At 42.0% G+C, this 19,140-nt stretch overlaps 1 protein-coding gene across 3 annotated transcripts; it reads left to right on the top strand.

Annotated features, from left to right (window-relative positions):
* The first annotated feature begins 826 nt into the window (after positions 1-826).
* Positions 827-18,933, top strand: GYG2 (glycogenin 2). Of its 3 annotated transcripts, none has more exons than XM_044432655.1 (10): positions 827-981; positions 2,015-2,122; positions 4,323-4,464; positions 6,688-6,862; positions 7,793-7,955; positions 10,647-10,773; positions 12,821-13,043; positions 13,191-13,325; positions 14,841-14,930; positions 16,366-18,933. In XM_044432655.1, the coding sequence occupies exons 2-10, from the start codon at positions 2,116-2,118 to the stop codon at positions 16,525-16,527; spliced, it is 1,224 nt and encodes a 407-aa protein (XP_044288590.1). In that variant the 5' UTR covers positions 827-981; positions 2,015-2,115; the 3' UTR covers positions 16,528-18,933. The 3 variants fall into 3 exon arrangements, with proteins under 3 accessions (XP_044288590.1, XP_044288607.1, XP_044288598.1); XM_044432672.1 differs by lacking the exon at positions 16,366-18,933 and adding an exon at positions 15,926-15,945 and having other exon boundaries at positions 828-981; XM_044432663.1 differs by lacking the exon at positions 827-981 and having other exon boundaries at positions 1,397-2,122.
* The last annotated feature ends 207 nt before the right edge of the window (positions 18,934-19,140 follow it).

Below are 19,140 nucleotides of genomic sequence, written 5' to 3'. Positions count from 1 at the left end.
TACAGTGTTGGGGGTTGGGATTGGGCAGGTAATCTGCCCAAAGGGTTTTGACTAATGGGCCATATACAAGCAAATACATGATTTTATTGAATTATAATAAACTAAAATTGTGTATTTATTTTTGTGCATGTGTTTCCACCGTTGCCCTCCAGATACAGCCACTGTATGGGAGTTGCACGTAGTTCAAGACACCTGGGAGAGGGGTTGTCAGGTTGGGCAAGGCAAAACTCTGGAGGGATGGGAGTGGTGCGGTAAGATTCGGGTATCAGGGTTCTAGTCCCAGGTGTGGCATGAAACTCACTGGGGGACTAGGGGCCAGTCATGCACTACAGCCTAACTTACCTCACAGGGTTGGTGAGAGGATAAATCGAGAGAATTATGTAAACCTCCGTAGGTTCCTTGCAGGAAAAAGCGTGCGATATAAATCAATCAATCAACTCCAGCAACGTGGCAACAAGGCATTGCCCGGAGAGGCAACCGTGGGCACCCTCAGTGATGATTTCCGGAGACCGGTTCCAGAAAAGAGGGCCATTCTGACGAACGAGCGCCAGCGGAACGAGGAGGCTTCAGACAGCGCCAGCGGGTCCCCGGCCTCGGGATGCGGCGCCGCGTCCCTCCCGCGGCAGCTGCAGGCACGCCGCGCGGCGGGCGCGTTCCCGGCCGAGGGGCGTCTGAGCGGCGCTGGCGGGGGCGGAGCCGCCGCCCGGCCAATGAGCGGGACGCCTCGCTGCTCTCCGGGCTGGCCCGGCGCAGACCGCCCCAGCCCGTCGGATGGCTGTGGCGGCGGCGAGAGCGAGCTGGCTCGGCGGCACATGGAGCGCCAAGGGCGGCTGGAGGACTCGCGGAGGGCGCAGCGGCAGCGGAGCCTCGCCTTCCGACCTCGCGTCGCCCCGTAAGCCCCCTGCCTGGTCCGTAGCCGCCGCCGACATGCAGCCGTGAGAAAGCAGCGAGGCTCCGTTGGCAGCGGAGAGAGCGTGCCCGGTGCGTCCTGCGGCTCTGCCCTTGCAGTGGGTGGGGAGCTGCGGCGCAGCACGGGCAGGGCGGGAGAGGCAGGCACGGCTCGATGCAGGGGACGGCTGCTCCCTGCTGACAGCGCTATCCCCTGGGGGAGCCTCTGGGGGCTCACGTGTCCCCTGGGCCCGGCGGAGGGTTAATGCCCGCTGTGGCAGCCTCCCCAGCAAAACGCAGAGAGAGGAGCCCCGGGGGGACCTTGCAAACGAAGCCTGGACCCGCGATGCCCTCCTCCGAAGGACTCGCCGCGGAGTTCCGCGACACCGGCTCCCGTGCACGGGCGCGCGGATGGCGCCCGAACGCCGCAGTCCCAATGTCACTTAGCAGAGAGAGGGAGAAGTGCTCCAGGGACTTAGTGCTGAGGAAGCATGCTTAAGGTTGCCCTGCGGAATTGTGGTGGCACCGGCTTCTGTGGATCGGTGCTTGGCCATCAGATGCAAGAAGTGGGTTCAGTCCACAAAAGCCCATGCCCGCATCTCTCTGGAAAGCCTGCCAGACAAGACTCATTTATCACGCAAAGGATCGTCAGTAGTCATCCTTTGCTTTTCGCTGGTAACCTCTCCTCTCTCTCTACTGCAAACAAACAGTAAATGCTGACAGCGATTAAAAGGTTAATATTTTGCTAGGGAATCGGAAGGAGAGAACATGAAACTACTTGTTGGGCCCTCTAGTTTTTTCAGGGAAGCAAATGGAAGGGTGTGTGCTTGTGCATATTTAAGCCTTGCTTTTGAAGGACTTGTGTTGAATGGTTATGGTTTCCTCTCATATTACCCCAAAGAAAAGGGAGGGGGTGGAAAGCTAATAAAGAACACTCACCACCTCTTTTCTTCTCCTTTCCCCCACCCTTTCTCCAAATACTTTGCCCAAAATGACTGTATATTTGCTCCTGAGGGCAAAGCCTTGAAGCAGCAAAGCTGGAGAATGTACGAATGTTTAACATCATTCACTTGTTGTCTTCAGCTGGAAAGAAAGAGGCTAATCCCTTCTGGTGCTTTGTTGACAGAGACCAGCCTACTGGCAGCAAGTAAGGAGTGGAGAAGTCTCCCCACCCCCAGCCTTTCTTCCAGTCTCTGCCGGCAGCTTATAGCCTGTCGGTTTTAGAGGATGCCTGGTAAGTGGATTTCCCCTGTCCTCTTCCTCCTCCTGTTCTTTGTTTTCTGATTTTTCCCTTTGGAAATGTCTTGACTTTTTAGGTGCAAGTTTTGTTTCTAATACCATGGGTGCATCAAGAAGGAAGGGAGAGGATGTATCTTACACATGGCACAAATATATCTTTGTTACAGGACTTACTTGCTGCCATTCCATGTTGCTTGCAGCCACATACAATGCTTACTTGGTTCAGCATATGAATAGTAGGATGTTTAAAAGCATTAGAGCAAATTCCTGTATCCAGTTACCTGGAAGCAAATCTCAATTAATTCACTGGGTCTTCCTTCCTAGTGACATATATAGAATTGCAGTGTTAGGCTTTTGTATCATTGTGAATCAGGCCCATACGTCTTTTCTCTAAAAAACCAAACCATACCACACCACACACAGAGAGAAAATTGTGTAGTTATTTGCTGTCCACCCATTTGTCATCACTTGAACAATTGACAGATTTAAAATTTCAGATGAGTCTCTGTTGTGTCTGTGTCTGGACTTTTGTTCTGGTCACAATTAATGCAAACATAGTTTGGAATCAGCAGAATCAGAAATCATTGCAGCCTAGCAGTCCTTCTTTATATGTTAAATGTCATTTGATGAGCAACACATCTGTTTTCAAAGCTAAACATTCAGTTGCAGTTGCTGGAAACATTTTGCAAATGCAACAGGGAAATTATATGTTTTACTTTGGTTCCTAATTTTAAGGTTTAATCCTCGCTTATCAAGGAAGAATTCATACCAAGCAAAATAGAATTAACTGTACTTCAGTTCTTCTCTTTGCTGGCTTGCTGTTCAGCAGTGCTATGCTATGATGTGAGAGGGCTGCAATTTAGGGAATGTCTCCTCTTTTTACAGGTCAGGCCTAAGATTTACTACACCAGATAAGGATTGGTATGAATGAAATGTGTCCACTGCTTAGCATGTGGAAACTGTATTACAATACTGACGTGTGCCCCAGTATTATTTCACTGAAAAGTAAACAGCAGCACTTACATCCCATCTTGCTGTGATGAAGAGCAACTTAATGCAGCTTGCATATAATATCAGCTGCAAACATTAAAACAAATGAGACCTCTGTTTCCTTTTCTCATTTAGTTCTCTCCTGGCTCATTTCCTATGCTGATGATGTTGCAATGGAGAACTGGGCCCTTCGGTGGAGAGGATCTGTCTGGGCCCCATCCTCTGTCTAGCTCTAGCCTTTCTGAGCCCTTCACTGCTGCTTTGATGGATATGGTTGCCTTTTTCTCAAATAGGCCAGAGTCAAATCTGCCACCCAGGTTGCACAAGGCATGGGCCCTAATAATAAAAATAAATGAGCATGAGTAAAAACAGCATTTTAAAAGTCACAGATTTAATTTGAAAGGCTCAACTAAAACATGCCCACCATTTTAAAAAAACATGAAAAGACCACTTTATAATCATTATCATAGCTTGTTGGTGCCCCTTGTTTTGGTGCCCCAAAAGGAAACCCAAATCTTCTAACAACAACATACAAAAGATAGTATTGAAATGTATCACAAGATAGTCTAGCAGGGAGTCACCACGGAATAGGCTGCTTCTCTCATCTTTATCAGCTGTAGTTTGTTGCTGAAGGGTTGATGAGGAGACCTTCGGACTGAGCTTAGATCTCAAGTTAATGTAGGAGGAGATGATTCCCAAGCTGCCTCATTATTCATATTCGTGACCATTACTAGCTATCGCTACCATTCTCAGCAATGCAGGCTTATCATTGAAAATCAGCCTTGTAGCTACCTGCTCTCAGACACACTTGCAATTGTACTTTAAAATTGTACTTTAAAGATGCTGTCCTTTTTTTCTCTTTCTTGATAGCAAAAGAGCTTATTGTAGAGTCCATACACTTTTACAGATACCATAGTTTGTCTCCTTAGCACAGGGGTGGGTAATATACAGTTGACACACTGATTGCGGTCCCACGGTTCCTGCCGCTGAATTTGCCATCCCAACTTGGTGTTGTGACAGTGCAGCATCAAAAAGGGCTGTTCTGAAAAAAAGGTTGAACTTTTTTTTCCTGCTGGGCTTTTTTGTTGCAGTTGAAACTTGGGGCTCCCAGTGGATTCTGGGGCCAGAAATTGCTCACTTCTGGTTAGCAGGATGGAGTTCTCTTTATACTGCATTGCATGACCATTCTGAATACTTGCTTTCAGTGACAGATCAGGCCTTTGTGACCCTTGCTACTAATGATGTTTACTGCCATGGAGCTCTGGTTCTTGGACAGTCCTTGCGGGACCACAGAACATCTAGAAGGTTGGCCGTAATAATTACACCTCAGGTCTCCAGTACAATGAGGTAAGGACACATTCCTAAATGCAATTAACATGATGATTACTAAATGGAAATTGAAATTCTGTTCTGTGAATTGACTGTAAAATAACAATAATCAGATACTGGTCAGGTTAATTAAATTACATGTGACTGAACATGCAAACAGTGGGGATTGATTTACCGCATCCTTAATTCCCTTAAAAAGCACTCTTGGACTTCTATTTCAGTGCTTTGTGTACAGAACTGTAAGCAAAGACTGATATACTTCAATAATTATCTCAGGTGAAGAACTCTGTTTTCAGGTTCTCATGTGTGAAAATACCAACCCCTTCCCAAACATACTCTCGTATCGTAATGGGTAGCATTTATTTTCTCAAATATATATACACACACACTGAGGGTTGCATTGGTCTGAATATTCCTAATTTCTTTTTATTGTTGGGCTTTTAACTATACATTTAGTTTATTTGCTTTTGGATTGTTTTTAATTTTGTTTAACTCTTGGTTTTATTATTGTTAGCTGCCATTAGTGCCATTTTTTGGTGGAAAGGAAGGATAGTGGGAAAGCTCCAGAGTGGGGTCCTCTGGAGTTTTGGAATGCAGTGCCATAAGTATGCTGATGACGCACTGTTCTATTGCCTCTTTGCATCTCTATCAGGTGAGGTTGTGGATGTAACAAATGAGCGCTCGGTTGTGCACATGGTCTGGATGAGGCTCAGGCCAGGCAAGTCTAGCCCTAGCCCTAGCCCTGTTCTGGATGAGTTTGCACTCCCACTGAAGAAACAAGTTCATAGTTTTGGTTTCATTTTTGTCACTGGAGCTCCCATGGCCTCAGTGGCACAGAATGCCTTATACCATCTTTTATCCCTGTCTGGACAGGGATAACTTGGCTTCAGCAATTTATGTCCCGGTAACCTCCAGGTTAGACCACGGCTGTGCACTCTATGTTGAAGACTATTCAGAAGCATCAGCCTGTGCAAAATGCAACAGCCAGATTGCAACCTCAAGAGGTGAACTTATAAGACCAATCCTGGCTCATGTGCATTGCCTGCTGGTCTGATTCTGACTCAAGGTGCCAGTTTTAACTTAGAAAACCCTTTGTGGCTTTGAACCACAAGTCCTGATGGAACACTGTTCCAACCTGAATCTGTCTGGACACCATGATGTACCTCTGGGGCCTTCCTCAGAGTGCCACCTCCAAAGAAGTCTTTGATGGTGGCAACAAGGGAGAAGTCCTTCTCAGTAGTGACTCCCCAGTTATGGAATGGTCTGTCTGCTGAGGCCCACTTGGCACCAATTCTGTCTTTTTGGCACCAGACATTTAAAGGCAGGTGGTGGAACATATTAGTTGCTTTAAAATGCCTAGGGTTTTTTTTATTGTAATTGGCTAAGTTGTTGAAGGGCGCAACCCTATTGCCTCTGTGGCAGATGCATATTAACCTCTGAACTGGATACAAACAACAGGGGAAAGCTTTCAGGGTATGCTTTCAGAATTTCCAGGGACATGGCTTTTGCTGCCTACCCACTACTGGAGAGAATTCTGGTGGTCAGATGTAGCAAGACCTTTAACTCATTTTTTCAGTCTTCCCTCCCTTCCTTCCTCCCTCCGTTCCTATAGCAGAGCGACCATTGCATAAATATCAATACTGAATAAATCTCCAAAATCTTACAAAAGATTATCAGTTTTGACTATTGCTCAGGGTTTAAAATATTCAGTTTCAAAATAGGTCCACTAACTAGGAGAGGTTGACACAGTTATGTGATGCAGAGGTTCATCTTGATCTGTTATGCCCTAACCTGCATGGAGCCGGAGCACTTGAAGGAACATCTCCTCCCATTAAGTCAACTTAAATTCAGATGTGGGAGCACAAGAGAAAGAGAATATTCTTTGTGGTGGTGCCCTAGTTACATTTTCATGCAATTTACCCAGAGAATATGTTCTTATTATGCAGATAAATATGAATCATTCATTCAACTGGTCAATATGCCCCAAAATATTTGGTTCTTTTGGCTTATTTCCTCAGCACTTTGTTCCTGGCCCTTTCTTATGATTAGGAAACAGCTTCTGTGATTATGTGTTTTGCTTCTATGTTTACACTGTGCTTTTGTGTTGCTTTTTTCACCTTACATCTGGCTGATACTATTTTCTTATTAATGTCATTGGTTCAGGTATTGCAATAAATGGCCATTCCTTGTAAAAAGAGGGGTCTTATGCCTTTCAGTCTTGTGTTTTGCTTATGTTGCCAGGGCTGCCCTCAGCACCATATTTGACACAGTGGTTGATGTGCATGAAATTGACAGCAATGACTTGGTGCACTTGGCTCTGCTGAAGAGGCTGGAACTGGGTGTGACCTTTACCAAACTCCACTGCTGGACTCTTACTCAATATAGCAAATGTGTCTTCATGGATGCAGACACATTGGTAAGAGCAAGGATATTATAAAAGCCAAGCGGGAGGATTTTGCTATATGATTTGGCCACGCAATGCTATCTCGTTCGAAGGAAACTTCTTGTTGGTTGCTGTAAAATTTGAACTGAGAAGATGAAGAAATGTCAGAGAGTTTCCTGACTCCTATATCAGTTTGATAACAGATGTGCACAGCATATGTATGAGCGATGTGAACAATACCTGCTCGCTGTTGCTTCAAATATCTTCTTGCCTAGGATTATAGTAATAGTGTAGTTCTAAAACTATCAGTATATAGTATTTATACCATATATAACAGTGCAATCAGTATAGTTATAGAGTAACTATAGTTTGGATATAGAATGTTATGTCCTGTGATTGAGGTGGAAAGCTGTAAATCAGGGTGCAGAACCTCAGGCCTGGAGACCAAATTCATACACCCTGGAGTCTCAATCTTGCCTTCTGGGAGTCCTCAGAAGGCTGCACCCCCTTCTTCTTAGTCACCAATCATTGGGGAGCTCCCTGGCTTTTGTGCAGTCCTGCCTCCCCCACCACCCCAATTTGATCTGCTTGCCATGCCTCTCCCAAGGCTTAGTTATCGGCAGGAAGAACGATATGATGAACTATAATATCATCATATTTTGGTCCCTGCCCCTTTTGCTCTTCGCCCCACCCACCACTGAGTGCAGCCTCTGAAAAGTTCTATAGACTGGAATTTGGTCCTTGGCTACAAAAGGTTCTGCAGTTCTACCAGAAATACTTAGCAATCCTGTAAAACACAGAAGAGCATATCTCATCATTTGGGAAGAGAAGAACATAGCACATGGATACTGAGAGCAGAGATGAATGGGGTTTAGCAGATGGTGGGAGGTAACCTAGTGAGTTGTCCAGTGAAGAGTCCCAGTTCCATAACATAGATATAATTCAGACTTATCATGTCCCTAGGTACTATGCAATATCGATGAGCTGTTTGACCGGGAGGAATTTTCAGCAGCTCCAGATCCTGGCTGGCCAGACTGCTTTAACAGTGGTGTCTTTGTTTTCCAACCTTCTTTGAAAACCTTCAACCTCCTGCTGCAGTTTGCAAATGAACATGGTAGCTTTGATGGTGAGTTCTCTAGAGCTGGTCCTCTTCCTGTCTCTGTGAGAGTGAGGTTTACATCAATGAATGTGAACTTTTCATGCAGTGCTGTAAGCATTGAAGGAAAATCCCTACCCCTTCTAAGGCTGAAGCAAGATATTGTAACAAAGAATCAAGGAGAAGTTGCTGATATATATTGATATACATTGTAGCTGATATATGGTTATAGTACAGTGTCTTGCAGAAGAATTCATGCCCCACTCTCTTGTATTACAGCCTAGGACTGAAACTGATTTAAATGACCTTGCTACTACTTAATGTAGGCAAGATACTTGACACTGTGAAGCTGCATTTAAAATAAATTGCCAGAAAAGTAAAGTAAAACAAACTGCTCCTTGTTGGTTGCAGAAGCACTGGAGTCGTGCATTGAGCAGGGAGTTGGAGATAATGGCCTTACTGGTTCCTTCCAACTCCACTATTTTGTGATTCACCCTCCCCAAATTGGCGCTTGTTAAATTTGGCAGGAAATACAGATGCGAGTCTTCTTGTGTTAGTCTCTATCACCTCTGTGCCTCTGGATCCTGCCAGGCTCACCCAGTCTTCCTGGCCAAAGCGCTGCAGCCCTGTCTGATTGGATGAAGATCATAGGTAAGCAGCAATTTTCGGGTCTTGCTACAGATTCTCAAATCAGACTGAGGTCTGGGCTGTGCTGGGTTATTCTAAGGCATCCAGGTTACTCTTTTTAAATGTATCTGGTCCTTCTTTGGCTGTGTATTTGGGGTTATTATCCTACTGGAAGGTGAACCTCTGCCCTAGTCCCAGGTCACTTGCAATCTGCAATAGTTTTTAATCCTAATTTCCATCCATCTTGCCCTCAGTCTTGACCAGTTTCCTAATCCCTACCAAAGAAAAGCATCCCCCCAGCTTGATGCTGCTCCTAGCATGCTTCATTTAGTGGTTTGCAGTGAAGACAAAATGAAACATTATCAGATTGGAGACCCCTTTTCCACATGTTTGCTGTGTCTCCCATATGCTTGCACAAACTCCAAACAGGTAATTATACAGGTTTGTTTCAGCAACAGCTCTATTCTCAGCCTTCTTCCATAATGCCCAGCTGTGTGGAGCATTGGGATGATATCTTCTCCCCACAGACTATTTCAGGCATTTCTGTTGCAGATCTCTCCACCTCATTTAGAGTTACCATTAGCTTCATGGTTGCTTCCCTGGCGACTGCTCCTCCTCACCTCATCCCTGAGTTTTAATGGATATGTAGGCAAAGTCATGGCGGAACCATATTCTTTCCATTTTGTAATAATAGAGCTAATAGTTCTCTGAGGGATTATCGTTTGGGATTTTTTTTTTTTTAAACACAAGCTTTTGGTACTTCTGCACAAATTTATTTCAGAGTTGTTGCTTCCGGATGCTGTTTGTTAAGATACCTTCTCCAACGAACTCTGGGGCCTTCCACAAGCAGATGTATTTAATCTGAGATCATGAGGCACTGGAATTGCACACAGGTGGACTCTGATCAACCACTTACTGGAGACAGTGAATCCCACCAGAGCTAGGCATGTCACAGGAAAGGTGGGAATTCTTAAGCAACCAACAAGTGCCTGTTTAGTATTGTTTGCTTAAATTTTGCGCCACAGTCAAAATATTGTATATCCTCACAGTGTTGAGTATCTTGTGCATTTCATCTGGTAACAATGCCAACAAAATTCATTTCAATACAAAACATGGAAAAGTCAAGGGGGTGGTGCTGAATACTTCTGCAAGACACCATATATAAAAATTCCCTCATCTTTTCTGTATCTTCTAGCACAATGTAGCTTTTGTTCAGGTGTTGGCCCTTGTCTCCTCTTTCTGCCACTTCATAGCACTGGCTATTTCTTCCTTGGGTTTGGAAGTATGGTAACAATAATCGCACATTTGGATATTCCATCAAGGATGCAGAGCCTTTTTCAGTCCGAGAACTGAATTCCATTTTTTGAGAGGCTCTTGGGAGCTGCCTTCTAGAGGTGGGAATAGCCAAAAGCAAAAGAAACAGTCTTCAAAATATCAGTATATTTAGCTTAAATCTCTCTTATTTCTGGTAAATAAATTTTGGTTGGATTATGTAAACCTTTTAATGTGGGACTCTGTGCAAAAGCTAGGGAACAACCAAACAAGTGGTGGTTGGGGAGAAAGGACATGGGGCCAGAGGTGGCTTGAAAGCAGGATTGGGCAAACTCATGAGGAGAAGGCAGTCACTGGCTGCTAGTCTGAATGGCTACATGCTACCTTCCATATCAGAGGTGGTACGCCTGTGTACACCAGTTGCAGGGGAACATGGGCAGAAAGGTACTATGACACTGATGTCCTACATGTTGAGCTCCCACAGGCAGCCAGTTGGCCATGGTGAGCAGAATGCTCACCCAGATGGATTTTTGGTCTTATCTAGCATTGCCCTTATGGTTCCTTTGCAGCTTCCTGAAGAACTTGCTTAATTTGTATATATAATATACTGTATGGCACACATGTATGTCGCAGTTCTGAAAAAAATGGCTTTATTGTCCAGTTACATATTTTCTCTGGGTGGGAGCATGTAGCAGACTCACTGTTGACACAGTATGAGTAAAACTGAGTCTGAAGAACACACGATTCCTTCTATTGCAATCATATGAAGATTCATTCATTTGAAATGCTTACACTTTTCATATATTCTTTTAAATTCTTTAGGAGGTGATCAGGGACTGTTGAATAGTTTCTTCAACAGCTGGGCAACAAAAGACATTAACAAACACTTGCCATTTATCTATAATTTAAGCAGCAGTGCCGTCTACACCTATGCCCCTGCTTTCCAACAGTAAGTACAGAAGTTCTTATTTATCGATAATCCTTTGCTGAGTAGCTGCATTAGCCGAGTGCCAGAATCCCAGTGGCACAGTCTTTCATTGGCAAGTGGTTCTCTCCAAAAGGCAAAGGAAAAACCCCTGGTACATTTCTGTCTTCCATAGCTGTTCGTGGGAATTCTGGCTACATGGTGTGGGCTTTCTGTTTTATGACAATGAATGGATTCTGTTTCAGAAGCAAACCTGATATAGGAAATCTGTAATTAGCTGCACACCTTCTTGCTGTTAATAGATATATATGGGTCTTTAATGGGGTCATCTATTGGTTACTTCACTGAAATGTATATTTTGACCATAACAGTCATCAGGCAGTACGCAGTGTTACTCTCACATGAGCAGGAAGACTGCTAGGGTAACAAGAATCTAGCAATAGCCCAACTGGAAACCAGCTCAAACTAGCACACATGGAAGGGAAATTCACTGATATCTCCAATTCTGGAACCACTAATCTGAGGTGGTCTCCAGGAGTGCATAGTCTTCTCATTGCACTAGTGTTTGTTCACATTAGCACAGCATGTCTGGCGCTCGCAGATGTTGGACTAGGACACATCCCATGGAACCAGAAGAATGGTGCTCAAGATACTGATTGTAGAGTCACTGTAATCCAGAAGAAGCATCGGCATGCTCAAACAGCAAATCAGCTGTACACCAAACTAAAAAGGATTGCTTTGGCAAACAACCCAAAAGCAATGTAGACAGCCCATCTCGTCAACGAGAGAACCAAATCCCGTTCAGGTTTCCAACACTGAGACCTTTCATGTGTAGGCTGCTTCTACATGGACTATATGGTGGCTCTGCACAGCCCCGCTGATGGAGGGGAGATAAATGAAACTGAAGTTTTCCCAGCACCACTATGAACCAGTGGTGTTGGGCTGTGCTGTATTTTGGCTGACATCTGGCCCTGCACCTGTTTTCTTCAGCTATAGCTTCTGAAAGGGGCACTCTAAAAGGGGTTCCAAGTACCAGCAGTGTCCATTTCCTCACAACTCCATGCTTCTCCCCACAGATACAGGATGGTTTCATTTCCAGTTACTAATGAGCACTTGCAAGGAGTTTGATTCCTCCTTCCCTCTCAGCAACAGCACTGCTCAGACTGTCTGCTGCCATGTGGCTGCAGAAATGAGGGGGAAAGCACTTTATGCACTGCTTGAAGAATGAACGTAGCTGCTGGGAACTTACTTTCATGCCCTATCCCATGAAGAACAATGCTGTAGTTGCCATGAAACTGCAGAGGCGAGGTTAAGGGCACACTGCCATCAGTCAGAGAAGGTGCACCTATATAGTTGAACTACCTCCATTTCTGGAAGAACACACGAAAGGAAATTCAGCCTGGCACCCAGCTGATGCAGGGCTTTTGTTTCACACAAGGCTGCTAATTAGATGCATCTACTTTCAATTTTGTCTCATAACTGCAATCTGAGTGTTTCATGAGGAGTGTTTTCTTTCCTGTTTTTCAACTGAGTAACCTCCAGGTGACAGTGTGGTATAGCAAAACAGAGCAAATATAGAAGTAGAAAAAGCATTTTCTTTCCACCATCAGAATAATACCCACTTTTATTTCTCTAAGAACAACTTGAACAACTTTGAATAGGGAATGGCAAGTCCACAATAAATATCTTGTATAGTGAAGCTTGTAAATGTGTGTTAACCTCCGCCCCCATCTTTTACTACTGGCATCACCATACTGATCTCTTTTCTCTACCTTTTCCCATCCTTCCCTATGTGTAAGTGTTTGTGGGGGTTGGTTGGTAAGCTCTCTTATTTTCATTATTGTACAGTGCCAGCAGTGCCATTTTGTACTGGGTTTTAATCTCTGGGATCCATAGGATTATTATAATTTGTCTAAAAAGTGGCCAATAAATGAGTAATGCATTTGGATGGATACAAAAATGAAAATTACTTCCATGATGCCATCACAGAGATGGAATTTTGGCATTTAAACTGGAACTTAAAATAAATGCACTCTTAAGATGACATTGCTTTAATGTATTCTTCTTGCAGTTTTGGCAAAGATGCAAGGGTTGTCCATTTCTTGGGACCAGCAAAGCCCTGGAACTACAAATACAATCCTCAGACAAGATCAGTTGTAGAGGATGGTTCAGCCTCAGTATCTCAGAGTCAGCTCTCATTCCTTGAACTCTGGTGGATGACATACAGTTCCAGTGTACTACCATTACTGGAAAAATGGCAGAAGTCTTTTGAGTCACAGATCCAGAGAGAGGAGGTAATTGGGAAAGGGAAAGCATAATATTGTTTTGTTCTTCCTGACTTCCTGAGTTCCACTCTTCTGTTTCTCTTTGTTCCCTATGTTCCACATTATGTGTGTATGACCAACAGAGGACTTCTAAGGTATGATTTTTTGTTGTTACAGCCTAATTTCAGTGGACCTGAAAGTAAATTTGAACAAGGAGCTCCTGATATTAGCAATTCCTTGCCAAGCTCAGCAAAAGCAGAACAAATATCACAAACTGCCATAAATCCACTTGATCACACATCTGATAAAAATGTAAGCATTTTTCTCATACTGGGGTCTCTTCCTGCTAATTGTCGTAACCTTGCTTTGAACTGTTGAAGAAGCTTCTGAGTGGTATGTTGGTGGAGATTCCAGCTTCATTGGTTTCAAGTGCTTAGAGTACAATCCCCTATGAATGTTTAGATAAGAAAAAAAGTCCCACAGCTTCTGGCATCCCTCCAACCAGCCATGCTGGGAACTGAAGGACTTTTTTCCTGTCCAAACATATATAGGATTGCTTAATCAGCTTATCTTCAATTACAGTTTCCATATGAATGTGTTTAAAATCTGGTGTGGGGGAAAGGGGAAATCTCTGTGTCAAAACTATCCTGTTAAACAGGATTCTGTTTGTAAAGAACCTGCTATAAAATGACTTTCTGTTTAAAAAATGAATGACTTTGACTATTATTTATCCATTTATTGCATTTCTATACTGCCCTATAGCCCACAGAGCTCTCAGGGTGGTATACAATTTAAAACATATAAATACCGTAACATGGCTAGGCAGAGCAGAAACATTTGTGATTCAGATTTCTGCTTCTCATCTGAAGTTTGGAGATGCAAATATCTCTCGGGTGTGGAGGGATTTGTATCTTCCTCTGGGATGTAGAGCAAGCCTAGAAAACCAGTGAGTCTTAAATACCATCCTAGGTATGTTTACTAGAGATAAATCCAGTTCAGTTAAATTAAGTTAAATTAAGTTAAAATAAAAATATAGGGGGAGAAAGAGAAGGAAGAAGAAGTTGCCCTGGCCAGATCATATGTTTTAACAATTTACTTGCCAGTCCTTTTAGGACTCAGAGTAAGTCACTGTGCATATATTCTCTTTCCCACCAAAGCCACCTTAAACTTTTAATAATAGAGCGTGTTGGGATTTATCAAACTATTAACAGCCTAATGGTACTGATATCAGTAAACCAAACTTCCATGTTAAATGTGTTTAGTATTTAGAGTGACTCTTTAAGAATAAGTCGATTTTAGATGATCATCTGGAGTCCTTCATGGCATACAGTTCCTTGCAATTAAATATGTGTTTATTTACTGATTATTTAACAATACATAGAATAGGAAATTGTTTAGTGCTTGTTACACAGCTGTATTGTTTATTACATTATAATAGTGATGGATAGTCACTTGATGAAATATAAAATACATCGCTATGTCTCAACAGAAATGACTATTTGCTGATATTCTTTTAACCCAATCTTCCCCAACTTCAGTAATGATGGGAATTTGTAGTGATGGTGTATGTCCACTAGCCTAGGAAGTCACTAGATTGGAAAAGGCTGCTTTAATCTTTAGCAGTTTCTTTTGAACCTGTAAGTTACCTCAACTCTGAAGAACAGTATTTACTTCAACAAGAGTATGTATTTAGGAATCATGGACATGATTCAGGCCAGCTTTGACCTAAACTTACATTCTTTTGTAAGTGTGCAAAAGTGTGTTTTGTAAAAGGAAAATTAATAATATAATTTAAAATGGAAGCTTTGTTTTTATCATTCTGTACAGAAAGCAGTGCTCTGTTTTGAAGATAAGGTTGCAGATCCTGCTGAATCATATAGAAATCTTCAATCCATTCCTCAGCAGACTGTGAAAATGGTAAGGGCTGTTGTTATGTTATGTTATGTTATGTTTTATGTTATGTTTGTTTGCTTATTTATTTCCATTTCTATGCTGCTCCACAACCTGAAGTGTCTCTGGGTGGCTTACAAATGCTAAAACAATATAAAAAGTTGCCTTATTCTGAGTCTACTTAGAACACAGTAAATTAATAATCAGATAAATAGTTAAAACAATAGATAACATCTCATAATAAAATATACCCATGTGGACCAAATAAATGCAACTGATAAATTAACCAAAATTAAATTAAAATAAATAATCCATAACAAGATATAAAAGTATTAAATTAATTAAATCAAATCAAAGTAATCAAAAACAGTTTTCAGCTGGCAGCTAAAATAAAGAAGAGGAGGTGCCAGACAGATATTCCTGCGGAGTGAATGCCAGAGTCCAGGCACTACTGTTGAGAATGCCTCCTTCCTAGCCCTTTCCCTTTGCTCTCACTAAGGGAGGTCACATCAAGGAGGAATTCCAAAGGGAATCTAAGTGGACAGCTGGAATATATGGACAAAGGCGCTCCCTCAGGTACCCTGATCCCAAGCCACTTGGGGCTTTATATGTCAAAGACAACCCTTTCAATAGACCTGGACTGGAAAAGGGAACCAATGCAGCTGATGGAGGACTGGCGCAATATATTCTTGCCAGCCAGTCCTCATAAGCAGCTGTGCACCCTGTTCTGTATTAGCTGTAATATCCAGACTGTCACATACAGCACATTGCAGTAATCCAGGTGAGAGGGTAGCAGCGTATGGGTCACTGTGGCAAGGCTCCGTTCATCCAAGAAGGAAAGTAGCCTGTTGAGCCAATTGGCATGTTCGGCCTGTTGAGCCAATATTGATTTGTGTGTTCTGACTTTGACAATAGTGACTTTGTCTTGAGGCAACAAGCATATCTTTTAAAGCCAATCTGTGCAGGCAGGTAAACTCTATTAATTTTGGCCCATTTTTTGAAGGGAAATTTATTTGCCTTAGTGCAGCTGATGTGGAATCAAGCATGTGAGGGAATTCTCAGCTACTGAAATGGGAGAGAAGCATAGCAACTCGGGAGGTTTGTCTGCGTCATCTGCGTCATCTTTCCAGTTCAATATGGTGAGGATCACAGCCTTAGTGGAACATTTTGAAGATAGGATCCAAAATTATGGTTTGCTTACTTTCACCATGAGACACTCGGATAACTTGTGCATATCCCGTTCAAGTACTCCCATGAATGTTTGTTGAATAACCAAGCTATTCTGCTTTCTCCACTGGGTGTAGCACATGTGTTGCTCAGAATGCTGCACATTCAACTGTTTGCGGTATTAGAACATTAAAACTAGTTTTCAGGCCTAAGGACACATAAAACGTAAGTATTAAATTATTGAAGTGATACAGGTCAGGTTTCTGAGTCTACTGTTGTTTCTCATTTCTCCCAGGATGAGGCAGCCATCGCTGTTTCAGAGTTATCTGTACATGCAGAACCGGAGCAACTAAGTTCCGAAGATGAACGGAGGAAATGGGAAGAAGGCCACATTGACTATCTGGGGAAGGATGCCTTTGAAAACATTAAAAGGAAATTAGATGCCTTTCTATTATAGATATTCTTTGTGTGCTCTTATGACGACTGATCACTGTTTACATTTGCAATGGATGGGAAATTTCCTGTGCTGGACAATGCAAGCGAATGCTAAAAGCTGTGAATGCTAAATGCATCTGTACATGTATTGTGGCAGTACTGGGTCCCAAAGGATGATGCATAATAGGCTTCTGAAGCTGCCTTATTCTGAGTCAACCCATTGGTTCATCACATCCAGTACTGATTATTCTGCTTGGCCGCAACTTCCCAGCCTTGCTAACTGAAAACTTTTAACTGGAAATACCACTTTGTCTTCCTTTGTTTTAGTGGAAATTGTTCTGTATTGGGCCAGTGCTGTGTTCTTTTGGATTAATTTACTCCTTTTGGACAATTTCTATAGATGAAGATGATAAACACTTTAGCATCTCTCTCTTTGTTGTGTATTCATCCAAAAGGGGTGCTAAATTCTTTGCTAAATACATATTCTGTTTTTAATATTGACCTGCAGTGCCTCATGGAGCATTCTCATTTCCTCCTGAAATTCCTAGTTTTATATTATAGACCAAACCAAGCAAACAAACAAAATCTACATACTAGATTCTTCAGCAAGGAGAATATAAATCTTGTGAATGAAAGGTCCAAAGACTTTTAAGGCAGGGTTAATAAGCATAGCTAAGACACAATCTAGTATACATCAACATCATGTATGCAGCATCCTTTAGGGTCAACAAAACCCTGTTTTCCTCTGTCTAATATGTGTGCTTAGGCAGTACAAAAGATTGTTGGGAAGCCTGGATGAGTTTACAGACCTCCCTTTCTGTTCAGTGTGAATGAGCCATCTCCTAATGGGAAGCTCCTGTTCAACCTAGTGGCTTATTATGATGTATGTGTGTGCATATGACTGGGAAAGAGGGACAAGGCTTTGCTAAGCTTAAAGAAATATTTGTGCACACAAGCTTTTCCTCGATATAATGGACATAGTTTCCTGTTTTCAAGAATTACTGTGTATTTTTGGTGGTTGGAGAGAGTTGATTGTTTCATTTCTCACAGGATGGTTCTAGAGTTACAAAAATTCTCATTAATCTTGCCCTTGAAGAACTATCTAAAAATAAATACATTCTTTTTTTAAATTCAGGACTGAATTTAAATTTAATTTGACTCTAATTTAATTTGTAACTTAACAAATTAAAAGACCTTGTTGGTAATTAGAATGAACTTTCATTACAATGGTGCTAAATAATTTGCAATGTTTCCTAAGCTACTGTGAAGCTTTATGTGTTTGAACAGCTAGAGGAAGGCAAGCATCTGATCAGTTTTGTTTGTTCCAATCCACACTGTGTACAAGTTTCAATACATTTGGGATAGCTGGGAAAGAACTTAACTGATATTAACTTTTAGTAAGCTAGGTGTTTAATATTTATGCTTTATATCTAAATAACTGAAAGTAGTATAGATGATACATCCCTAGGGTCTTTTTGCTGCATTAGGCGATCCTTTTCAGTCTGACATTTATAAAAATGTAGTAATAGCTTAGAGAGGAATGGGCATAACAGCAAAACCTGAAAGACTCTTTTGGCACCTTAATCAGTTTTATTATGGCATAAGATTTCATGGACTAAAGTCCACTTCATCAAATGCAAGAGGGGAGAATATTCAAATATAGACAAATTGTTACTTTTAAGGTGCCACAAGACCCTTTTGCTGTAAAAATGTGCTAACATTTGATTCATTAGACTCCATTTTTCTTATTGTCCATTGGCTTTTTCCTCCAGTAGGGAAAAATGATTTTTTTTCTTTTTACTGGCTCAAGCTCCAATTCTGTATCTATTCATCTGCCTACATGTCCCTTCCTTAAATTTATCTTAGTATATTTACATAATTTACCTAGGATAATTATTTAGAAAATTTACATATGAAATGAACTACTAAAGACATTCATCCATATACCCTATAATTAGCAATATGGAACAATTACCAAAACCCCTCTTTTGTCCATCACATAATTAGGGAGGCATTAAAGTAATTTCTGCTAATTCTTACATCCTCTCTGTGCATTTTAGGTGAAGATTATATCCATGTTTTAGGCTGCAATCCTATACACAGTTACCTTGCAGTTAAAGGGTCACATTGAACATAATGGGTATGTTCAATGTGATTAACTTCAATAGGTATGAAGTCTGTGCTGTTACAACTGGAAAGGTTGTATCCCAGACTAACAGCAAGTCCCCTTAACAGTAAGTAGGAGCTCCTTTAATAGCTGCTGACCCTGTTTTACAGCCTGTGGGAAGGAGGCATTCTTCTTACCCAAACTTGCATTTTTCCATCTGTGCTCATTATATGTCATTCTGCATGGATATTTTCTCCATGGGTTTGTAAATACATAATAAAAGATACAAATCCTTCTTTTGTTCTCTATTTTTCATTTTTGTATCACTGTTCATTAATAAACATTTTATACTCTTTATTTCTAATTGTTTCTGTTTCCCTTGTATTAATTGTTTGGGGACTTGTGTTTGGCATTGATGTTATTATTGTCATTACATGCTTATACTTTTCCTCTTCTCCTCTTGCAAGGAACTCAATGGGGCTTACAAGGTTCCCTTCCTCTTCATATTATCCTCACAACAAAAGCCTG

The sequence above is a fragment of the Varanus komodoensis genome, unplaced genomic scaffold (genome assembly GCF_004798865.1).
Source record: "Varanus komodoensis strain SLA01 unplaced genomic scaffold, ASM479886v1 scaffold1, whole genome shotgun sequence".
NCBI lineage: Eukaryota > Metazoa > Chordata > Lepidosauria > Squamata > Varanidae > Varanus > Varanus komodoensis.
This window is presented reverse-complemented; position numbering and strand designations above follow the sequence as displayed.

What these genes read in the sequence shown, in the direction of transcription:
- GYG2 (XM_044432655.1), top strand. An exon ending in TATGCCCCTGCTTTCCAACA is followed by an intron (nt 10,774 to 12,820) that starts GTAAGTACAGAA and finishes TTCTTCTTGCAG; the next exon opens with TTTTGGCAAAGATGCAAGGG. An exon ending in ATCACACATCTGATAAAAAT is followed by an intron (nt 13,326 to 14,840) that starts GTAAGCATTTTT and finishes CATTCTGTACAG; the next exon opens with AAAGCAGTGCTCTGTTTTGA.